The sequence below is a fragment of the Leptodactylus fuscus genome, chromosome 1 (genome assembly GCF_031893055.1).
Source record: "Leptodactylus fuscus isolate aLepFus1 chromosome 1, aLepFus1.hap2, whole genome shotgun sequence".
Classification (NCBI taxonomy): Eukaryota; Metazoa; Chordata; class Amphibia; order Anura; family Leptodactylidae; genus Leptodactylus; species Leptodactylus fuscus.
Window position 1 is genome coordinate 75,558,446 of NC_134265.1, and position 21,159 is coordinate 75,579,604.

Genomic DNA, 21,159 nt, shown 5'->3' on the forward strand with positions numbered 1-21,159 from the left:
GGCAGAGATGTGGGGACATGAATCTGGGGGCAGAGATGGAGGGACATAATTCTGGGGACAGAGATAGAGGGGACATGAAACTGTGGGCAGAGATGGAGGGGGGACATGAAACTGGGGGCAGATGAAGGGTGTATATGAAACTGGGGAGAGATAGAGGGGGGACATATAATTTACAGGTGACTGTAGGAGGATTATACTGTGTGCAGGCACATGAAAAATTTATGAAAATGGGCGGAGTCAACACAAAAGTGGGCGGGACTAAATTTGCTGCACCTTTTGTCCCTCTTTCGGTTCTTCAAAAGTTGGGAGGTATGCCTAGAGGGGTTATTCAGTTTCAAACATTATGGCCTATCCTAAGGTTAGGCCATCAATATTAGAGCTGTGCTGTCTGGGTATTGGTGATCTGCAGGAATAGGCTAGGGATAGGCTATAAATATTAGAAACTGGATAACCCTTTTAAGAAATAAATGAATGCCTTTTTTGAGATACCTGAAAACTGTCACTTGCAAAAAATTTTTTATTGAAGAGTGAATTTGTTGACAGCTTCTTAAAGTAACTGGGCAGACCTTACATTTTTCAGAAAGAAACAGCCACATCCTCCATAGGCTTTTGTTGTGTAAGCAACTGAAAGATAAAGCGTTATAATCCAGTGAGGGTGTGGGGGAGATGGCAGTCATGTAGCTTGATTAAATAGAATGTGAAACAAGAGTCACAACACATTTCCAAGAAGGTACTACCCCCCCTTGTGGAGACGTAGCGCATGTAGAGACTCCCAGGGAATGCTCACCACCAGAAGGAAGGCAGCTGTCTCTATAATGCCATCTACCATTAGCTAGCCTTCTAGTCAATGTCCAACCCAACAAAGAGCCTTGAAATATAACTAGTGTACTTCATATTCCAAGAGCCGCATTAAAGGGGTCTCACCAAGCCAACCTCAACCCTACTCTATACTACTGAGAAGCAAAAACTCTGAACCAGCTCTCTACAAATAGATATCTCTTGTGTGGCAGATGTCCATGGTCATGTTTCAAGGCTCTTTAATGGATTAGCTTACAGAGCAACTACCTATAGGTGGCACTAGAGAGGCTGTTTTTTTTCCTTCCGAAGTAGAGACAGTTTACCTACCGTATTTCCAAGAACCAATCTGGGTAGAAAGAAAGGTAATAAAGAAAGTTTTCTAGTCATGTTTTCTCAGCTGCATTATTTCCTACATAGATAGGTTGGATTTTATGTGAGCAGACAGAATTAGTGAATGGCATCACTAGCCTGTGTCCCTGATCCATAGACAAGACTGTTCTAGAGTCTTCTTACATGGTAGATGGCATTAGGTGCCCTTCATGCTCCAGGGCCCAGGTACCTCTGCACCAACAGCTAATATGAGCATGATAAGAAATATGCAAAGTCTCTGGTTGCAATTTCAGACTAACACTGTCCGGTAGGTCTCATGAAGGGAAATAATAGTATGAGGATATGGTGATGTGTATATTCTGGACTGGAGAGTTGCTCAAACGTTGTTGCTGTGCTCTGGTAAAACAGTAGCATTCCTCCTTTTCATATCCTTCCATAAGACACGCTTTGTCCCTGACACCGATTCTGCTCATTGATCGGTTGTGTCATTGTTCTCGGCCTCCAACATGAAGTATAAACACTGGCCCATCTCCAGGAGAAATAGAGCAGGCTGGAGCTGAAAGCGGCTAGGATGAGCTTAGATAAATTTGTAACAAAAGAAGCGGTCACATTATACACCTCAACTGTATCTTGTAACAAACAGAAAGGATATCTACTAACATGTCCTACTTCTTCACAAAAAGGAGATCCCATTTCATATTATGCAGTGATGAAGGAGGTCCAGATGATGTTTCTTGACTGTACTGTGGAGGAAGGAACAGTGTCAGATATGTGATACAAGCGAAAGGACGCAGGACAATAATGAACCCACATTTCAACACCAATTGAATTAACATTTACCTGGATCTTTGTGCAAAAAGAAAGTGCTTTATTTAACTAAAACAGTAAGAGTCATTCATCCATTGCTTCATAGAAAAAAATAACTCGAAATATAAACACCTGAGCTCTCTGCATGTGTACAGTCTACAGAAATACTATCCAGACGTTCCAAAGTTATCTTAGTCTTCTTCATGTGTTCTTCAGATATTGGGTGACAACCACTAATGCACTTACAGCGCCAAGAGAGTCATTCCCCAGCTTTCTGCACACCATAGGTGACATGCTGACAACCCAAATGTTTGCTCAAGTATTGCTTATTTATGACAATTGATTTTAGTTACATATTTAATATGTCTTAAAAGGCAAGTCCATGAAAAACTGAGGAGTTGTAAATTCATAGCTTCTCTGAACTCCACCATAAACTTGCATGATCAGCTAGACTAAGTGTGCCTCTATTTTAATGAGGAGAAGGGCTTTCCTGCCTCCAAATCCATAACCACAAGGACCTGCAGTCTGATCCAGACACCACGGACTTGGCTACTTTCTACTATTTAGCTTTCTACTATTTAGCTATTAGGGCCAGTTCACACGGAGTAAACTGGCGCGCAATCTGGCACGTATACACGTGTCAGATTTTGTGCGCTCAAAAAAGATCCCATTGATTTGAATGTGGGTTACGATCGTATAACGCGCATAATTTTGCGCCCGTAATTTTGCGGCCGTAAAATTATGCGCTTTATACGATCGTAACCCACATTCAAATCAATGGGATCTTTTATGAGTGCGCAAAATCTGACACGTGTATATGTGCCAGATTGCGCGCCAGTTTACTCCGTGTGAACTGGCCCTTAGGGTGTATTACTAATGCTATTTAAAGCTAAGGCCCCAAGTAGTAAGCCGCAGCCAAAAAACACTATTAAAAAGTATCACTTTTATTTCCTCTGCAGACTTTCAACCTCTATTATATGTATACGGAAATTGACAGTTTCCATAGGTATAATTGATATGCTGCGATTTTGATGGGATTGACCAGAATCCTACCTCTTTGCAGGTGCTATAAGACTCCATGCTTTCGCACGTATTATGGCCGGACCTTTCCGGAATTTTCTGGTGGTCCGATGTAAATGTTGTACTGTTTGAACTTGTGTCTTCCTTTTGTGTTTGCTGTGTTTTTATTGGTCTGTTTCGGACCTTGTTGTGTCTTAAAATTTTGCAATAAAACTTTGAATTTGAATTAAAAAAAAACTCCACGCTTTCTTGCTGCGCCATGTCTGCACAGCCAAATCATGGCGTTTTCACAATGTGGGGACCCAGCCTTAGGTAGATTTTTTGAAGTTTTTATGTATGACCTGGAAATATGTATAATATTATAAATAATTTTACTTGACTTTTGCTGTACTGAAACCACTTGTTTCAGCTTATAGTCTACCTATTTGCAAAAAAAATGAGGGTATGCTTGTTAAGACCACTGCCGGATCAGTAAGGCCTTATTCACACATCCACCGTCACTGCTTTTCATGGAAAGCACACCACCCTGCTTTTCACAGACTGTGTGCTGTCCATGGATGATTTGCTTTTCATGTCTGTGAAAAACAAATCAATATTTTTTTTGTTTCCTTTTCTAATATTTTATATGTCTCTGGGTCTGTGAAAAACTGATGTCATCTTTTTCTTTTTCATGGCCCCATACACTGACATCCGTGATGCATCAGCACTGGTGAAAAAAAAAGGTCATGCAAAAGGTCTGCAAAAAATCAATTGAAATGAATAGGGGCATACATGAAATTCAGGTGTGTGAACAAAGCCTAAAGCGATTTGTCTCGGATAAACTAAAATGTCCAGCGTGATATGCGTTGCGGTAAGTGATTGTTCTCTGGGGTCTCTTTAGACCCTAAAGTATAACAGCTGAAGGTCCAGCTCCATTTATACTCACCTTCTCTCATCTCTATTGGGCCTTCTTGCGACGTCTGGTGCAACTAGGCCACAGCGGTCACACAGGCACACTGAGCGTCATGAGATCATTGAGGAGACCGATAGAGAGAGCGCCAAGGGGTGTCTCATTACTGTATATTATATTGAGCCAAAATACAGCCCCATTTACGTATACGGCCTTTATTGTTATTTTGTCTTTAACTACTGTGAAAGTTTCTATCCTGCTGTTTTCACTCTGAATAAAGTTGGGACACTCAATCAGTCAGATGTACTTATATTGATTCTAATGGAGAATGTCTCTATATACATGGCAATGAAAAGAGTTAGTATGGCAGTGGATGAAGGTCTCTCAGCTCTGTATTAGCAATGTAACCTTCCTTATCGAATTGCTGAACTTGACTCTTGTCAGATATTTTAGCTCTCCTGGAATTGAACCAAATTTCCCAATATAATTCTATACCACATATTGTGTCACTTTGGAAACTTTTCATTTTTTATTGATTTCTTTTCCCTATTCCTATACATTGCCTCTGACTACAGTTCTTTCTACTTCGCTGTCAGACACACTTGCACTTCCACAATATATTGAACTTTGTAAATGCTGAAAACAAGCAGAACGGGTGAAAAACAAACCTTAATTAAAACAGGTACAAAAGATCAATAAAGCAATGCACATACACAGCCGGCCGCTGAGATCTGCACATGGACTGGTACTGAGATGCTACAGAGCTATATAAGCCACTACTACACTGATCCAACACAGGGCAGAAGAGAGGTAATCCTTAAAATAACCTCAATATTAGAAATCCAATAATAGGAATGAAATAAATCTCACTTGTACTGTCATAAAGACATCATAGAGAATAAATTCTAATAGGATTCACTTTCTACTTGTCAGCATCTGAAGCAGAAGCTTTACCCTTCATACAATAAGAGGCTTCAGTGAGGACTTAACACTGTCAAGGATTTCCAATAAGTAAAGGGCTCAACATTGAGTGGAAATGAATGATCCATAGAGGCAAACCTGTCATCTTAATGGTTTTGAAAGTGAAGTGAAAATGTTCATTTTGATATCAGCCTATGTCATTGCATCAGGATTCAATTTTTACAGCCTTGACTACACAGACAGACTGTAAGGGCCCCTTCACATGGAGTTTACACTCCGCTCATTCAGACACGTATACATGAGCGCTTCAAAACACATCCCATTCACTTCAAGCCGGCTTTACGCGTGCTCCCATTGGGGAGGGGAAGGGGCCCTAAGGCTAAATCCCCATTTTGCAGAAACGCAGCTTTTTTTGTTGCAGATTTTGTTGCGTTTTTTTGTTTTTTAGCCAAAGCAAGGAGCAAATTCAGCTGAAGGGAAAAGTGTAAGAACTTCCTATATATTTCCTTTTGTCTCAAAGAAACGCAGCAAAATCTGCAACAAAAAAAGCTGCGTTTCCGCAACGTGGGGCCTCAGCCTAATGCCCGGTTCACACATGCTGATGTGTTCCGTCCGTAAGAGTCCGCGTGAGGACCCCTACGGACGGAACACAACAGCAACTGCAAGCGCTGTGCAGTTCAAGCGCACGGGCCCCATAGACTATAATGGGATCCGTGGGCTTGCCGCGCACTGCCCGCAAGAATTGCGCAGAGGTTGCACTTGGACATACACATGTTTTTGATATTGTGATTTTAACTTTGGAGCATGACTCCACCAAAATAAAAGTGAAGTTTTATTTAGAAAAAAATCGCAGTGGATTCCTGGGTACTGGATCCTTCCTAGTGTTCGCATACACTAGTGAGTGTCTGAGTTAGATTTCAGCTATAACTCACCAGTTTTCTGATTTGACTTACAGTAAATTTGTCAGACTAAGGCATCTCTGCCAGAGCCCACCTTACTCCCCTGCTCTACCAACATTTCTTAAAAGTGGCAAGCAGGTTGGAAAATGACTTTAATAAATTCCTCCAAATTTTATATTTGGACCTCGAGGGGCAACGCATGACACAGGGATTTAGAGAACACCATCAACAGAAGTCATACACTTCTTCTCCAAGCCCGATACTGTGTAATGCATCTGTTTTTAATAGTGTTCAGTTAACGTTACTATTAGAGATGAGCGAGTAGTGAAATATTCGAGATTCGATATTCGTTTCGAGTAGAGCCTCAATATTCGACTACTCGATCAAATATCGAATCCCATTATAGTCTTTGGGAAGAAATGCTCATTTCAGGGGAAACCACTATTCGACTAAAGGAGAGTCACCAAGTCCACGAATAGCAGGAGGAGAATGTTTAGGAGGACCGCTGTGCAGTTAAAGCGCACGGACCCCATAGACTATAACAGGTCTGTGCGCTTTAACTGCACAGCGCTTGCAGTTGCGCTGATATTCCGTTCGGGGGGTCCTCCTGCAGACTCTTTCCGGACAGGAGGCAAGCACTAATGTGAACTTACTCCTCCTACAGAACCAGCATTGATATGCCAAATGCTATACAGTATACAGTATTCGGCAAATCAACGTTGGTTCTGCAGCAGGCTCTTCTTTGCTAGTCAGGAGAGCTGGCAGCTTTTGATTATGCGCGAGCTGACTTTTTCTCATAGGAATGCATTGACCAGCATTGATTGGCCGAATGCTATACAGTGTACAGCATTCGGCCAATCAACGCTGGTTCTGCCGGAGGCTCGTCTGTGAGGAGGCGGAGTCTAAGATCGGACCACAGCAGTCTCCATTGTGGTCTGATCTTAGACTCCGCCTCATCACACTGTATAGCATTCGGCCTATCAATGCTGATTCTGAATCGAATCTTTACTGCGAATAGGAGTAGTATTCGAACGAGTACGAGTATTTCGAATACCGTAGTATTCTATCGAATACCTACTCGATCTAATACTACTCGCTCATCTCTAGTTACTATCCCTTTATTATGAACAGATTTTTTGACATTGTTCATGTTTACAGTTTATTTTAGGGAAATACACTGAGTTTTCAGATAAATATTGGGTGCAGGATTTTTATCACAGAAGATTGTAGTGGTTTCCAGCGATACGATAATTTGGAGATGAGTAATTTTTGCATTTGTATCAGATTTTAGATACTACAGAACACCTGCCTGTGTTCCCAGGCTCACAATGTAGCGTCTTCTTTTATTAACAGAACAAGTTCCATCAGGCAGCTAAACAAGATTCATCAACCATGTTATCAAATATGCTTTTCTGACAATTATCAGATTGGCCTCATTTAACGTCTTCAATGTAAGAATGTATACTTGTAAGAGATTGCCTTACAACGCAAACATCATGAATACTAATGAACGTCAATTCATAAAGGCAAGAAATGATGGGAATGAACTTAAAACTTTTATATAGCAGTGTTCAAAAATAGCAGCAAGTTTAAAAAAGCAAATAAAGAGCAAAGTCCTTGTAATAACTTTTATTTGCAAAATTCTAATAATAATAATAATAATAATAATAATAAACTAGAAACAAAATGTACCCAGTGTTAATCCTTTACAAAAAGAGATATTAGATTTCTCAGAAATAGCAGTGTCAGCATTTTTCTTAAAAAAAACCCTCAAAAATGTAATGTATAAACAGAAAAAAATGTTTGCGATTTCCCTTTCAGCTTAAAACCCATTCGAATTTGAATGGGTCCAGTTTCTCGAGGCTGAGGATGGAGACCCGATGGAGAGACACAGGGCGGACACCAGGCACAAGTGTGAAGGCCCCCTTAGTGGCATAGTCAGTGTTTCCCAGTCCCAGTCCTGGAAGATTGGGATATATTCCTTTGGCCCGCTCACCCCCTGCGCGACCCACCTGCAGCGTGCCCCCCCGGATCCCCACCCCCCTTGCCTTGCAGGCCCCTCCCACACCATTGCGCCCATGGACCCCCCCCCTTGTGCCCCCCTTCCCCTCCTCTTGCCCCTGCCCCCCCCCCTTTTCTCCCCACCCGAGCCCGCGTTCCCCCCTCCTTCCTCTCTTTGAGGTCAGGATATTCGGCTGGCCACTCCATTATGTCAATCTTGTTTGTCTATAACCAAGGTGTTGTTCGCTTACTGGTGTGTTTTGGACAGTTGTTGTGTTGAGATTTCAAGGGCATTTCTTCTTCTTCATTGTCAACGTATCTTAATATACTCGAAATGACTGATGATCCCTCATATTCAATAAGTAGGCCCAACAGCATGGTATGTGAAACATCCCCATATCATGTCTTTTGCACCACCACGTTTTGCTGTCTTCAGCGCTCAGGGGTTGTCTGACATACTGTTTGCGGCCACTACTTCTAAAAAGAATTTTCGTTTTCATCGGTCCACGGAATATTGAGCCATTTCTCTTTATGCTGGTCAGTTTGTTTCTTGGCAAACGTTAACCTTTTCAAGATGTGTTTTTTCAACAACTTTGCCAGGAGTTCTTGCTGGTAACTTGCCTTCACTTAGTCTGTTTGTAGCAGTACTCACTGGTAACTTCAGATCTTCTTTTATCTTTCTGGAGATGACCATTGACTGAGACTTTGCCATTTATTTTATTCCTCGATCCATTCGAACAGTAATTTTCCTCTTCCACTTCTTTCAGGTTTTGGTTGCGACTTCAAGGCATTTGAGATCATTTTAGATGACTATAGGCTGCTGTCGGCTTTCCCGATCTGTGCCCCAGGTAAAGAGCTTTTGGTCCCGGTACCGTAGCTCTTTAGCACTCAGAAGGGCATTCCTGACAGTCAGCCAGGTACGTCCTTCTTCAAAGCAGCGTCTATTGCACTGTACAGTGTGAGCGGGGAGGAATGCCCCCTCCCCCCCTGATAATACTCGTCTATGGACGAGCACTGTGAGCAGAGGGAGGAGGCGTTCCTCCCCACTCACACTGTACAGCGCGATAGGCGCTGCTGTGGAGAAGGACGTTCCTGACTGACTTTCAGGAACGCCCTTCTGACTGTATAGAGCTATGGTACCGGGACCGAAAGCTCTTTACCCGGGGCACAGATCGGGAAAGCCGGCAGTGCGCTGAACTCAGCGCACTGTCGGCTTTCCAGCAGTATATAGAACTGCCTGTGCCCCATACCATGAAAGGTCCTCTTTAAAGAGGATCTGTCACCATGTCTATTTTCTTACCCAGCCTTGTTCTTGCCGCTCTAGAGATTGTAAAACGGTTTGGTCCGTCGTGGGAATCCCAAGTCCGAATACGGCACAGGAAAATGGAAGACAAATTTCTCTTCATTTTCCGCCATGTCAACATACCTTTGTAAGGGGCGAAATAATACTTGCCAACATGTTGGCTCAATCCACACGTTGCAGAAAAGCTGTGTTGTTTTTTTTTGTTAATTTTGTGGGTTTTGCTTTATTTTGTGACCCAAAACCAGGAGTTGCTTTAAAAGGAATGGGAAATATGAAATTAAACCTTTAGACTTTACCCTCCTGCTAAATACACTCCTGGCTTTGGCTCAAAAAACAAACAAAAAAACACAACAAAATAAGATGTGCATGTGTAAGGGATGTGAGAAGACGTCTGATAGCACAGAGGAAGACATTCTAGGAAACGTGACAGGAAGCCGAGGACAGGAATTACTCATCCTGTCACTGATAGACACTAAGCCGTCCTTCAGACAGATCATGCTCCAATATAATACAACACTTTATTATGAATAAGAACACAAATCAAATCAAATCAAAAAATGCTTTATTGGCACGTCCGAATAGGTATTTGGCATTGCCAAAGCTAGTAAAGTGGGTGGGTGGGGGGGGGGAGTTGGGTTGGGTGGGTGGGTGGTGGGTATGGGGGGGGGGGGGGTTCGGTTATAACAGTCCATGGAGTCTCATCTTCCTCTTCGTTGGTGACTGCTATATGGGGAGGTGGGGGTGGGTGGGGCGGGTGTATTGGGATAAATATAACAGTCCATGGAGTCTCATCTTCCTCTGGTTTGGTGACAGCTGGACACGTATTGGGCAGCGATCTCCACAGTGGCCTCTTCTTCTCCCAGTAGGATGTAGAGTTTCCTCTTCTCGTCTGCAGATATGAAGTCTGGGATGTGGGCAGAGAGTCTTTGGTAGTAGACGGCCCTCATAGCTGAGTATTTGGTGCAGTGTAGCAGGAAGTGGGTCTCGTCTTCTAGGACCCCCTGGTCACAGTGCTGGCACAGTCTCTTCTCCCGTGGCTTGTACGTCTGTCTGTATCGCCCCGTCTCTATCTCTAGGTTGTGGGCGCTCAGTCTGTATCGGCTCAGGGTCTGTCTGTGCTTGGGGTGGCGTATTCTCTCCAGGTAGGTGGCCATGGTGTAGTCCCTTTGTAGGGATTGGTACACGGTGAGTTTCTTGGAGTTATTTATTTCGTTTCTCCATTCTTCAATGTACCGCTCTCTGTTTGCCTCTGTGGTCGCCTTTATTTCGGCCTTGGTTATCATCTGTTGGAGTTTTTGGTTTGGTGGTTGGCTGCTGTTTGGTTGTTGAATGTCTGGTTTGCTCAGGTGGCTTAGCCATGCTTGGTGGTGGTAGGAGTCGGGCTTGCTCCACTGGATGTGTGCCTGGAAAGCTAGCGCCCTCTTCTGTATGGTGAGCCATAGGGGGAGTCTGCCTACTCTAAATTAAAGGAGTTTTCAGGGATTATGATATACAGTAGTTAATTTACGGTTACCTTACAATAGGTCAAAAAAGATCAGATGAGTGAAGGTCAGACTCCTGGCACCCCCAACAATCAGCTTTAGAAGAGGTTCTCCGCTGCATACCAAACACAGCGTTGTACATATATAGTGTCTGTTCTTTATACTGCAGCTCAACCCCAGTCATTTCTGTTGTACTCAGCGGCAGCAAAGCCATGTGACCATGAAGTTACACAATAGTTTCTAGAAGGGGTGTCATATGCTAGACCCTTACTGATCTGATATTGGTGATCTATCCAAAGCATAGGTAATCAGTATCACAACAAAACACACATCTGCCAGTTTCAAGTTTCCTCCCTACATACGGCCTGTTACCTCTCTGTTTCCTCCACACACTCAGTTCTGCTGCCTTTATGCCCCCTCCCCCCCCCACACTCAGTTCTGCTGCCTTTATGCCCCCCCCCCCCGATCAGCACTGCTACATCCACATGTCCCACCCCACAATCCGCACTGCTACATCCACATGTCCCACCCCACAATCAGCACTGCTACATCCACATGTCCTACCCCACAATCCGCACAGCTACATCCACATGTCCCACCCCACAATCCGCACTGCTACATCCACATGTCCCACCCCACAATCCGCACTGCTACATCCACATGTCCCACCCCACAATCCGCAATGCTACATCCACATGTCCCACCCCACAATCAGCACTGCTACATCCACATGTCCCACCCCACAATCCGCACAGCTACATCCACATGTCCTACCCCACAATCCGCACTGCTACATCCACATGTCCCACCCCACAATCAGCACTGCTACATCCACATGTCCCACCCCACAATCAGCACTGCTACATCCACATGTCCCACCCCACAATCCGCACTGCTACATCCACATGTCCCACCCCACAATCAGCACTGCTACATCCACATGTCCCACCCCACAATCCGCACTGCTACATCCACATGTCCCACCCCACAATCAGCACTGCTACATCCACATGTCCCACCCCACAATCCGCACTGCTACATCCACATGTCCCACCCCACAATCCGCAATGCTACATCCACATGTCCCACCCCACAATTAGCACTGATACCACCACTTTTCTCCCCATACTCAGCACTGACACCTCCACCCTTCCCTGAAGCATGTACCATACACAGAGCTTTTGTACAACAACCTCTATGGCATCATGACTGTGGTCTAACTGAAGTGCCCTCAAAATACTGGATATTAGTATTGCTTTTTGTAGTCCTGTCCACACTACAGTGGCTGTGACCCACAGTTTGGGAAACCATGGAACAGAGGAGTGCCATTTGTAAATGTACACTCACCGGCCACTTTATTAGGTACACCTGTCCAACTGCTCGTTAACACTTAATTTCTAATCAGCCAATCACATGGCGGCAACTCAGTGCATTTAGGCATGTAGACATGGTCAAGACAATCTCCTGCAGTTCAAACCGAGCATCAGTATGGGGAAGAAAGGTGATTTGAGTGCCTTTGAACGTGGCATGGTTGTTGGTGCCAGAAGGGCTGGTCTGAGTATTTCAGAAACTGCTGATCTACTGGGATTTTCACGCACAACCATCTCTAGGGTTTACAGAGAATGGTCCGAAAAAGAAAAAACATCCAGTGAGCGGCAGTTCTGTGGGCAGAAATGCGTTGTTGATGCCAGAGGTCAGAGGAGAATGGCCAGACTGGTTCGAGCTGATAGAAAGGCAACAGTGACTCAAATAGCCACCCGTTACAACCAAGGTAGCCAGAAGAGCATCTCTGAACGCACAGTACTTCAAACTTTGAGGCAGATGGGCTACAGCAGCAGAAGACCACACCGGGTGCCACTCCTTTCAGCTAAGAACAGGAAACTGAGGCTACAATTTGCACAAGCTCATCGAAATTGGACAATTGAAGATTGGAAAAACGTTGCCTGGTCTGATGAGTCTCGATTTCTGTTGCGACATTCGGATGGTAGGGTCAGAATTTGGCGTCAACAACATGAGCATCGTTGCAATGCCAAAGCCTACCTGAGTATTGTTGCTGACCATGTCCATCCCTTTATGACCACAATGTACCCAACATCTGATGGCTACTTTCAGCAGGATAATGCGCCATGTCATAAAGCTGGAATCATCTCAGACTGGTTTCTTGAACATGACAATGAGTTCACTGTACTCCAATGGCCTCCACAGTCACCAGATCTCAATCCAACAGAGCATCTTTGGGATGTGGTGGAACGGGAGATTCGCATCATGGATGTGCAGCCGACAAATCTGCGGCAACTGTGTGATGCCATCATGTCAATATGGACCAAAATCTCTGAAGAATGCTTCCAGCACCTTGTTGAATCTATGCCACGAAGAATTGAGGCAGTTCTGAAGGCAAAAGGGGGTCCAACCCGTTACTAGCATGGTGTACCTAATAAAGTGGCCGGTGAGTGTATGTCCTCTTTAAGGTGAACCATATCTTATGATTTTAATGAAGCCATGAGACACTATTACTATAAAGGACCACCCACACGTTACAATACAGACCACCTTTAATTGAATAAAAACAAGTGTTCACAGTAATCCGATGTACAATTATATTTATTTTATCATAAAAAATGTATAAATCCTTACTACAGACTTATTTATTGGATTAAATAATGTTCCTGTAGTAAATTGCAGCGCATAGCACACATTCTGTGGTCAATACTTGGCAATATAGTGCGATGAAGCTGGACATGATGAATTTTGTATTCTTTCATAAAAATATTACTATGTGACACATGCAAAATGTTTTCTTTCTGTACAATGTATATTCTACACTGACTTGTTATTTAGTACTAGGTTTTCCTTCTTTAGATCTTTCTTCAAATATACAAATAGATATGTTAAAGATCAGTAATTTCTTTCATAATTGGTCATCAAGTAATAAAATACTTGAAGGCAAACACCTTTTATTTAATGGGGTTGCCAGTCCTTTCTTAAGGCTGGGCAGAAGGCTCAGAATGGCTGAAAAGAACAAATGGCATATATAGTCACCTTTCTCCCTCCCTGTTTATTTCAGTACCACAGTCTGTCACTTCATGATGTGAGCCCACTAGGACTGGCCTGCAGAGGAGACATCCCATACCAACCCATATTATACAAGCATGGTCTAAATCTTAACAGGCGAGTTGACCACCTTTTTGTTATTTTAAAGGGGTTTTCCAGGAGTCACATATTTAGGACCTATCCTTTGGAGAGGTCATCAATATTTAATCCATTGGGATCCTATACCCAGGACCAGCACAGATCAGGTGTTTGAATAGATCAAAGACCTGCATTTACATTTTTTTCATCTGCTGATTTCAGTTTAAAAACAATAGACACCCAATGGATCCCATTATAGTCAATGGAATTCGTCGGGCTCTGTATGTATCTGTTGTTAGAGGTCTGTCTGTCCATTGTTCTGGTTCCCCAACAGATGTAAACTTAGTCTTAGCCTTAGTCACTTGAACGGGACTGAGTTGCTAACAGGCCGCGTGATAATTTAATGTGACATCACAGACCTGTGAGGCAGAAGCGGCGCTCATCCAAGTGCCACAACCACTTTAAGCAGCTGATCAGTGGTGGTCCCAGGTGTCGGACTCTCAGCGATCAAATATTTGATTACATATACTAGGGATAAGCTATCAATATGCAACAACAGGAAACCCCTTTAAAGCTATATGGAGCCTCCTGCTCAGTTTCAATTGGGTTGGGACACAACACTGACAAATAGCTATCCGCAAGTTGTCATACAATCATTGTGTTACCATGACTTAACCCTACCCTCAATGTTAGATTCTAAGGAGAAAATTCAGATAGCAATTGGAGTTGACAACAACTTTTTTCCTGTTGTTTCCTGTTAGTGAACTGTGGTAAGGCTGGTCTTTTACAACACTTTGTAGGCAACCCCTTTAAGCTTCTGGTGCACCCATTTAACCATAAGTCTACAGACATGTACTTAGTACAGTATATGTGAGACGACAAGTCATATACAGTGTTCTACAGTGTTCCAGCATTATTCAGGTCCAATGTTTGTAGTCTGTAAAATAGTAACTAGAATATAATCCTTTCTGCAGATTGCATACAATAAGACCTTTATCTATGGTATCTGTATGTTTAGATATTTTATTGTTTCAGTGATTATGTGTTTGTGTGTTACAGGTGCTGAACCTAGCGTTTCAATGATCATAGAAGTGACTTTCTAAAGCTGCTGAATGATGACGAGAGGACTGTTAAATAATACCATCTTATAAAATATAGTTTCATTGAGGTACAGGAGGAGTGGTCGAAGCCTGTTGTACAATGCAGTGCTACTAACCAATGAACACTTTGATCGAATGACTCCAGTACGAAAAAGCACACTTGGTTAATACATGGCTTAGAGAAGTGGGGCTATGAATCTCCATCCTAAGGTGACGGTGGTGGTCAGTAGTCAAGTACTGAGGTGCACATGATTTGAGCTCTTTTCATAGTTCTTGGCTTTCCAGGAGTCATGGAGCTGCTGGAGATGTTTGTATGTTGTTAAGCTTACATTCAGTGCTGGGTGGACTTCATTAATACCAGACTCTCCCATCAAAGAAAGGCCACAGATCCCAAAGTATGCATGCAAGGCATCTGGAGTGATGAGAAAAAGACAAGGGGTGAAGAAGGATAAGACACAAATGTAATCCACATGTATTTAGTACAGATACAACAGATGGTGTCAAGCCATACTAAGTATTACAAAACAAAAGAACTTTTAAAGAGGACCTTTCAGGTCCTCGTGCACATGCGGTGTAATTCAGCGCACTATCGGCTCTCACGTTCTGTGCCCCCGCTGAAGACTTATCAGTGCCGTTACCGTAGCTCTTCAATGTCAGAGCAGCGTTTCTGACAGTTTGTCAGAAACGCCCCTCTTCACAGTAGCGTCTATTGCAATGTACTGTGAGAGGGGGCATTCTTTACCGCCCAGCCATAACGCTGAGTGGTGAGGAACACCCCCCAGTACTCGTTTATGGACGAGTACTGTCAGGAGTAATGGAAGTCATTGCTCACGCTCAGCGTCATGGCCAATAGTGCACTGAATTCAGAGTACTGTCGGCTTTTTAGCGGTGTATTACATCGCATATGCCTGAAGACATGAAAGGACCTCTTTAAAGGGGTTTTCTGGGACTTCTAAATTGATGACCTATCCTTAGGACAGATCATCAATTGAAGATCCAGTGTCTGACATCCAGGATACCCATGTATCAGCTATTTGTAGAGGCAACAGCCCTCCCCAAGTACGATGCTTCTCAGGGCTATGCGAGGTCCCATTCATTAGTCACATAGCCTGATCGCAGCTCAGTCTCATTCAAGTGAATGGGCTGAGCTGTGATACCAAGTACCGGTGCTGTATAATTGTACTGTGCTTGGTAAGTACTGAAGACGCTGCTTCAAACAGTTGATCGGCCGGGGACTGGACAAGTATAAAGCTTGGAAAACCATTATACGACTAATCAACAAAGATATGACTGATCAACATGATTCTTATCCACCTGCTCTCTGCCAGCAATATGGTTTTGACCCATATGAGGCACAAGTTGAGAAACACTGCACTACTGCTTCCAATATGAAGACATATGGCAGGTGTAGGCTACCTTCAGCCCTGCAGATGTTATCAAACTACAACTCCCAGAATGCACACATGCTCTGCTGTTCTTGCAAGTCCCACTGGAGGGACTGGAGCATGCTGGAATACTGAAGGTTATATTAGCAGCAGAGTCACCAAGAAGTCAAAATGATTATCAGCTTGTTCACTCCTCATTTTGGTCCATCTTCCCACTCCCCCACATTGTAGGGCTTTGGTGCTGCATCACAAAAGATATATTTACATGCATGAATAATAGCAAGAATATAAAGTACCTGGATGGCTATCTGGCCACTTAGCAAAACCCCCTACTAGACGGTCTTGGGTAGATAAAATAAAATTTCTGTTTTTCTCAAAATTCGTATACTTGAAGATGTCCAACAGCTGCAATGACCAAAAATGAAAGAACAATTTAGTGAGATTAGTAAAGACTAACCGCAGTCTGAATTTTACAATGACTCTGTTACTAGAAGAAATGCTACAGCAAACGCCAAGTCTTTACAGTGACATAAATCTTTACCGTCAAAGTTGCTCCCACCCAGAAGGAATAACAAGTGTCAACCGGTTTGTTAGGTCTCCCATGGAAGCCATTTTGTTGCCTCATAATACACCATCGTCTTATTCGGTTCAGCTCTTTCTCAGAAAAGACATCTTCAAGTTTTCCCATGAGACACAAAGAAGCAATGCCACAAAACGTGGAGCCACCTAGATAAGGACAATACCAACAACTTGTAATAAGAGTAGCAGTAATAGGAAACGTGCAGTCAAAAAGCATCACCCTATTGCTGCACAGATGATGCTATTCTAAGCCAAAAATAAAATTGTACAAAATAATCAAAAAATTTTTTCCAAAAAATTTATACCATCTACTATTCGTACGACACTAGGTTCACACTTGCGCTCAAGTTTCCGTTCTTTAGCGGACCCGAAAAACAGAAAACAAACCGCTTACAAAGCAGTTACACATTGACTCCATAGACTATAATAATAATAATAATAATAAAGCATTATGCAATTATTTTGGTCACCTCACCTTCAAAAAATAAAATTGAATAAACGATCAAAAAGTTGCATATACCTTAGAATGGTACCAATGGAAAATACAGCCGTGGCTTAGGGTCAGTTCACACGTGAACTGCCCGCGCGGGTTTTGACACCGAGAGAGACGCGGTGAGCCGTGTCTCTCTCTTGTCAAAACCCGCCTGCCGCGACCATCGCGGTCGCGGCTTTCCCCTCAGCTGTCGGCTCAAATGAATGAGCTGACATAGGAGGGAGCTGCCGGGGGCGGAAGCCGTGCGGCTTCCGCCTGAAGAAAGGGCATGTCGTTTCTTTTCTCCGCTAGCGGAAAAAAAAAGCCTGGTGGTCTACATTGTAAAGGGGCGGATTTTGAAGCGAAATCCGCTGTCAAAATCCGCCCCTTTGCCTACGTGTGAACTAGCCCTTAGAGATCTGTGTTTTTCTGCTTTGCTACTTTGTGTGGGAGGGTATAGAATTTGTTTTACATAATATGCCCCCCCCCCCAAAAAAAAAAAAAAGTCATAAAAGATAAGTTATTTTGGAAACTACGACCAAGTGTCCATGTTTAGGAATGAGGGACATAATACATATTTTATTGTTGGGTCTTTGACATTTAATGAGATTATGCCATAAAAATATCTATCCTCTATCCATAGGAAAAAGGATAAATACCTGAACAGTATGGGTCTGACCGCTGAGACCCCAGAATCCCGAGAATGAGGGGTCCTTTCCCTACTGTGCAGCCAGGATGAACGTAGGTAAGTCTGGTGGTGGACGGTGCTCCCACTCAAATGGGAATATCGTAGATAGCCCAAGTACAGCACTTGGCCATTTCTGGTAGTCCCATTCCCTTCAATGGAAGAGCCAGAGATGTCTTATCTTAGGTGTTTCCACTGAAGTGAATAGGAGTGCCGTCCATCACTGGACACATCTACATTCATCCTGGCTGCAGTCAGACTGATTATGCAGTGGGTGAAAAAAGAACCTCCATTCTCGTGATCGATGGGGGTCTCAGCAGTCAGACTCCCATCGATTAGATACAACCCCTTTTAACTAAGGAGTATGGGCAGAATGACATGCAAGATGTAAGGACAGTTGTAGATAAAATGCCAACTGGTAACATTTTCTTACATATTGTATAAATGAACGACTACAAAATAAAATAAAGTTGATTTCATAGCTTTTAATAAGATTTATTACAATTCAGTTGCTGTAATATTCAGGACTACCAGACAGACATTTGCTCTTAGGCTTGCAGTTAGCTTTCATATAAAAACACAATACCAATTTTGGGCAGAAAAAGAAAAATTCACTTGGCAAATATTTGTACATATCACATTCCCACATTTCATCGTATTACCAAGATTCTACAGACCTATGGCTCTGAACCAATCCCAACATTGTGAGAAATAAAATATCTCAGGTTCAAAGGGCGATTATTCTCTGGCTTCTGATTGGTGGAGCTAAAGAAAGGGTCATTTATAAACCTGGCAGATGTACATAAGCACAACGGTCAGGATTTCAGACAGATCCCATTATTGTATGTAGAAGCATACAATAAGTTCTTCATTATCATACAAGGGGCTGCCGAAAAATACTATGGATTGTAGGATTAGACCACCAGGCTACGTGAAGAAGTTGTGGTTGAGTGGTGAAAGCCCCATTCTGGAGATAGGTGCAGGTTCTAGGGGTGGGACCAACATCTGTCAGACATTTATAACATAACTTAAGTTCTTTGACCTAGGACATGGCTCCAGATTTCTGTGCTAGAACAATTAATCAGCATATGAATTAAAGGAAGTCTATCAGCAGAACCCAGCTCCACAGACAGATTGATTCAGGTGACCCTAACCTCATGGCGGTTTCCTATTGTGAATTGGTGCCTGTGTTGCAGAGATATCACTGTTTTACCATTATGCAAATGAGCTCTTTGGAGCAATGAGGCCTCGCTTGTCAGCTTTGCTGTGAAGACTGGGGCAGGGTCAACAGGGGAGGTGGAATCAATGACAGATCACTAGCACTGGTGAGGCCAGGATAAGTCAGGATAGTAACACTATCCATATAGGTGATGCTCTGTATGTATTTCCCTCATAACTTTCTGGTCTTTGGATTGGACCTATCGTCCTTCATTCCTTGAAGACTGTAAACTCCAGCTCCCATCCACTGCAGGTGCCACTAAGCACACACACAACGTCTGCAGAAGGGAAGTGTGTGCATTCAATATGGCTGTCCCTAAGGAAAAAAAGATATATGTACACAAGTTTCATTCTTCATCACTAGTTGTCCATCATACATTTGTCATATATTTGGTACTGCTATCCTACAGGGCTATGCATCTGTGAGAAATATATTAATTAAAATTCATTTATTCAGGGTTACAAACACAAAACATACATATGACAAGCTATTTTACTGGAGGCCATCTCCACTCATCTGTCATTGCCAAACAAGATGGAAAACTAAAAAATCTAGCAACACAGTGTTACATTTTCTACCCAAGGCCAGAGCTACACGATGCATCATAACAGTGCGTAACCTGCAGAAGATTTTATTAGCACATTTTTTTTATTTGCTTTGCATGCCTTTAGTTTCAGGGATATTTGAGTACTTTCTGGAGGGTATTAGATTGGGGAATTAGCTTTTGCTGCAAGGTTCTATGCACATGACCGCAGGGTCCATATGGGTCTGTGAGAAACAGAACAGATGGCATAGAGATCTACATGCGGTCCATGTTGTCACATACTCATACAATTGAATGAACAAACCCAGTTTTGTGCATGGGGCCAGAAGAATGGATGGGTTCATATACTATCCAGGATTACAGACCCACAATTACGGATACTATACGGAAAATAAATCCGGTTGTGTGCAGGGAGCCTAAATATTCCTAGCTTATCAAATTCAGAGGTTGAGGAGGGTGCAGCATATTACAAAGTCCATCCAAATTTCTGAAGAAAAAGTCTGGACTTCTCAAACAATAGGCTGATTTTACCAGATGGCTATATAACTTCCATGTACATACAGTATATAGTATCACATGTCAGAACAAGAGTTGTTAGCAAATTTACAGTCAGATGCATAGACGGCAATATCCAATAAAAGGTAGGTACATAGTCAGGGGATGTTCTCCAAATCACCTTTTTAACAGAAAAGTTGTCCAGCCACGAACACAGGACAAGGAGAGTTGTGGCTGCACACCTTGCATGATAAAGAAATAATGTGTGCTGAAATATTGCATTTTGGATTAAAGGAGTTTGTGGCTTAATTTTTTTTTTTTTTTTAATTTCCCTATCAGTCTGTCTTTGGAGTGTGGGAATAAACCCATGCAAACATGGGGAGAACATACAAACTCCTTGCAGATGTTGTCCTTGGCAGGATTCGATCCCAGGACTCCAGTGCTGCAAGGCTGCAGTGCTAACCACTGAGCCACTGTGCTGCACTGTTGTTTAACTTTTGTCCTTGTTGTTGTGTGGTTGCCAGCCTACAGGACTGTTGACTACATTGTGTGCAAGATGGACCAAGTGTGATGTGCACAAAAATGGAATACAAGATGGTATCCTCACCAATTTTTGGAAGCAGATTGGACAGGACAGTTGTTGAGGTTACCATCCAGCACACAGTCAATAGTGTGCACTGTTAGAATAGACAATGGGAACAATCCTTGCTGTCCAGTGTCTCTCCATAACTAATATCAGGTCAGGTGGGAAAGAGTAAGTGTGTGCGCACAGTCTTAGTACCTAGCCCGACTCATATTACTTAGGCCTAAATTATAACAAAGTTGCATATACATCACAATCACAAAGAATAGGATGGCAGAGGGAAGATAAAATAAAATCATTTAGAATTTACTGAAAACATGAAAATTCCTTACCATGAGCTTCTAATCCGGCTCCTTGTCCCAGTGCATTCTCATACGACTGCAAAGATGATAAAAAATGAAAAATTATTGATGCACAAAACATATTTACTTACACTTTCCAGTTCTAAAGGAAAACTGAACTAATTCTTCACAAGATACTAGGGCAGATTTATTGATCTAGTCTACTAGAAACTGCAAA

General features: G+C 42.9%; 1 protein-coding gene across 1 annotated transcript in view; it reads right to left on the minus strand.

Annotated features, from left to right (window-relative positions):
• Positions 1 to 13,002: 13,002 nt before the first annotated feature.
• Positions 13,003 to 21,159, minus strand: part of PGGT1B (protein geranylgeranyltransferase type I subunit beta) — a 31,804-nt gene continuing 23,647 nt past the window's right edge. Inside the window, exons 6-9 of the mRNA XM_075272259.1 lie at positions 20,973 to 21,018; positions 16,605 to 16,789; positions 16,360 to 16,468; positions 13,003 to 15,090 (exon numbers count right to left, since the gene is read on the minus strand). Coding sequence (XP_075128360.1) covers positions 14,909 to 15,090; positions 16,360 to 16,468; positions 16,605 to 16,789; positions 20,973 to 21,018 — 522 coding nt within the window. The 3' untranslated portion in view covers positions 13,003 to 14,908. The remainder of the gene's footprint in view (positions 15,091 to 16,359; positions 16,469 to 16,604; positions 16,790 to 20,972; positions 21,019 to 21,159) is intronic.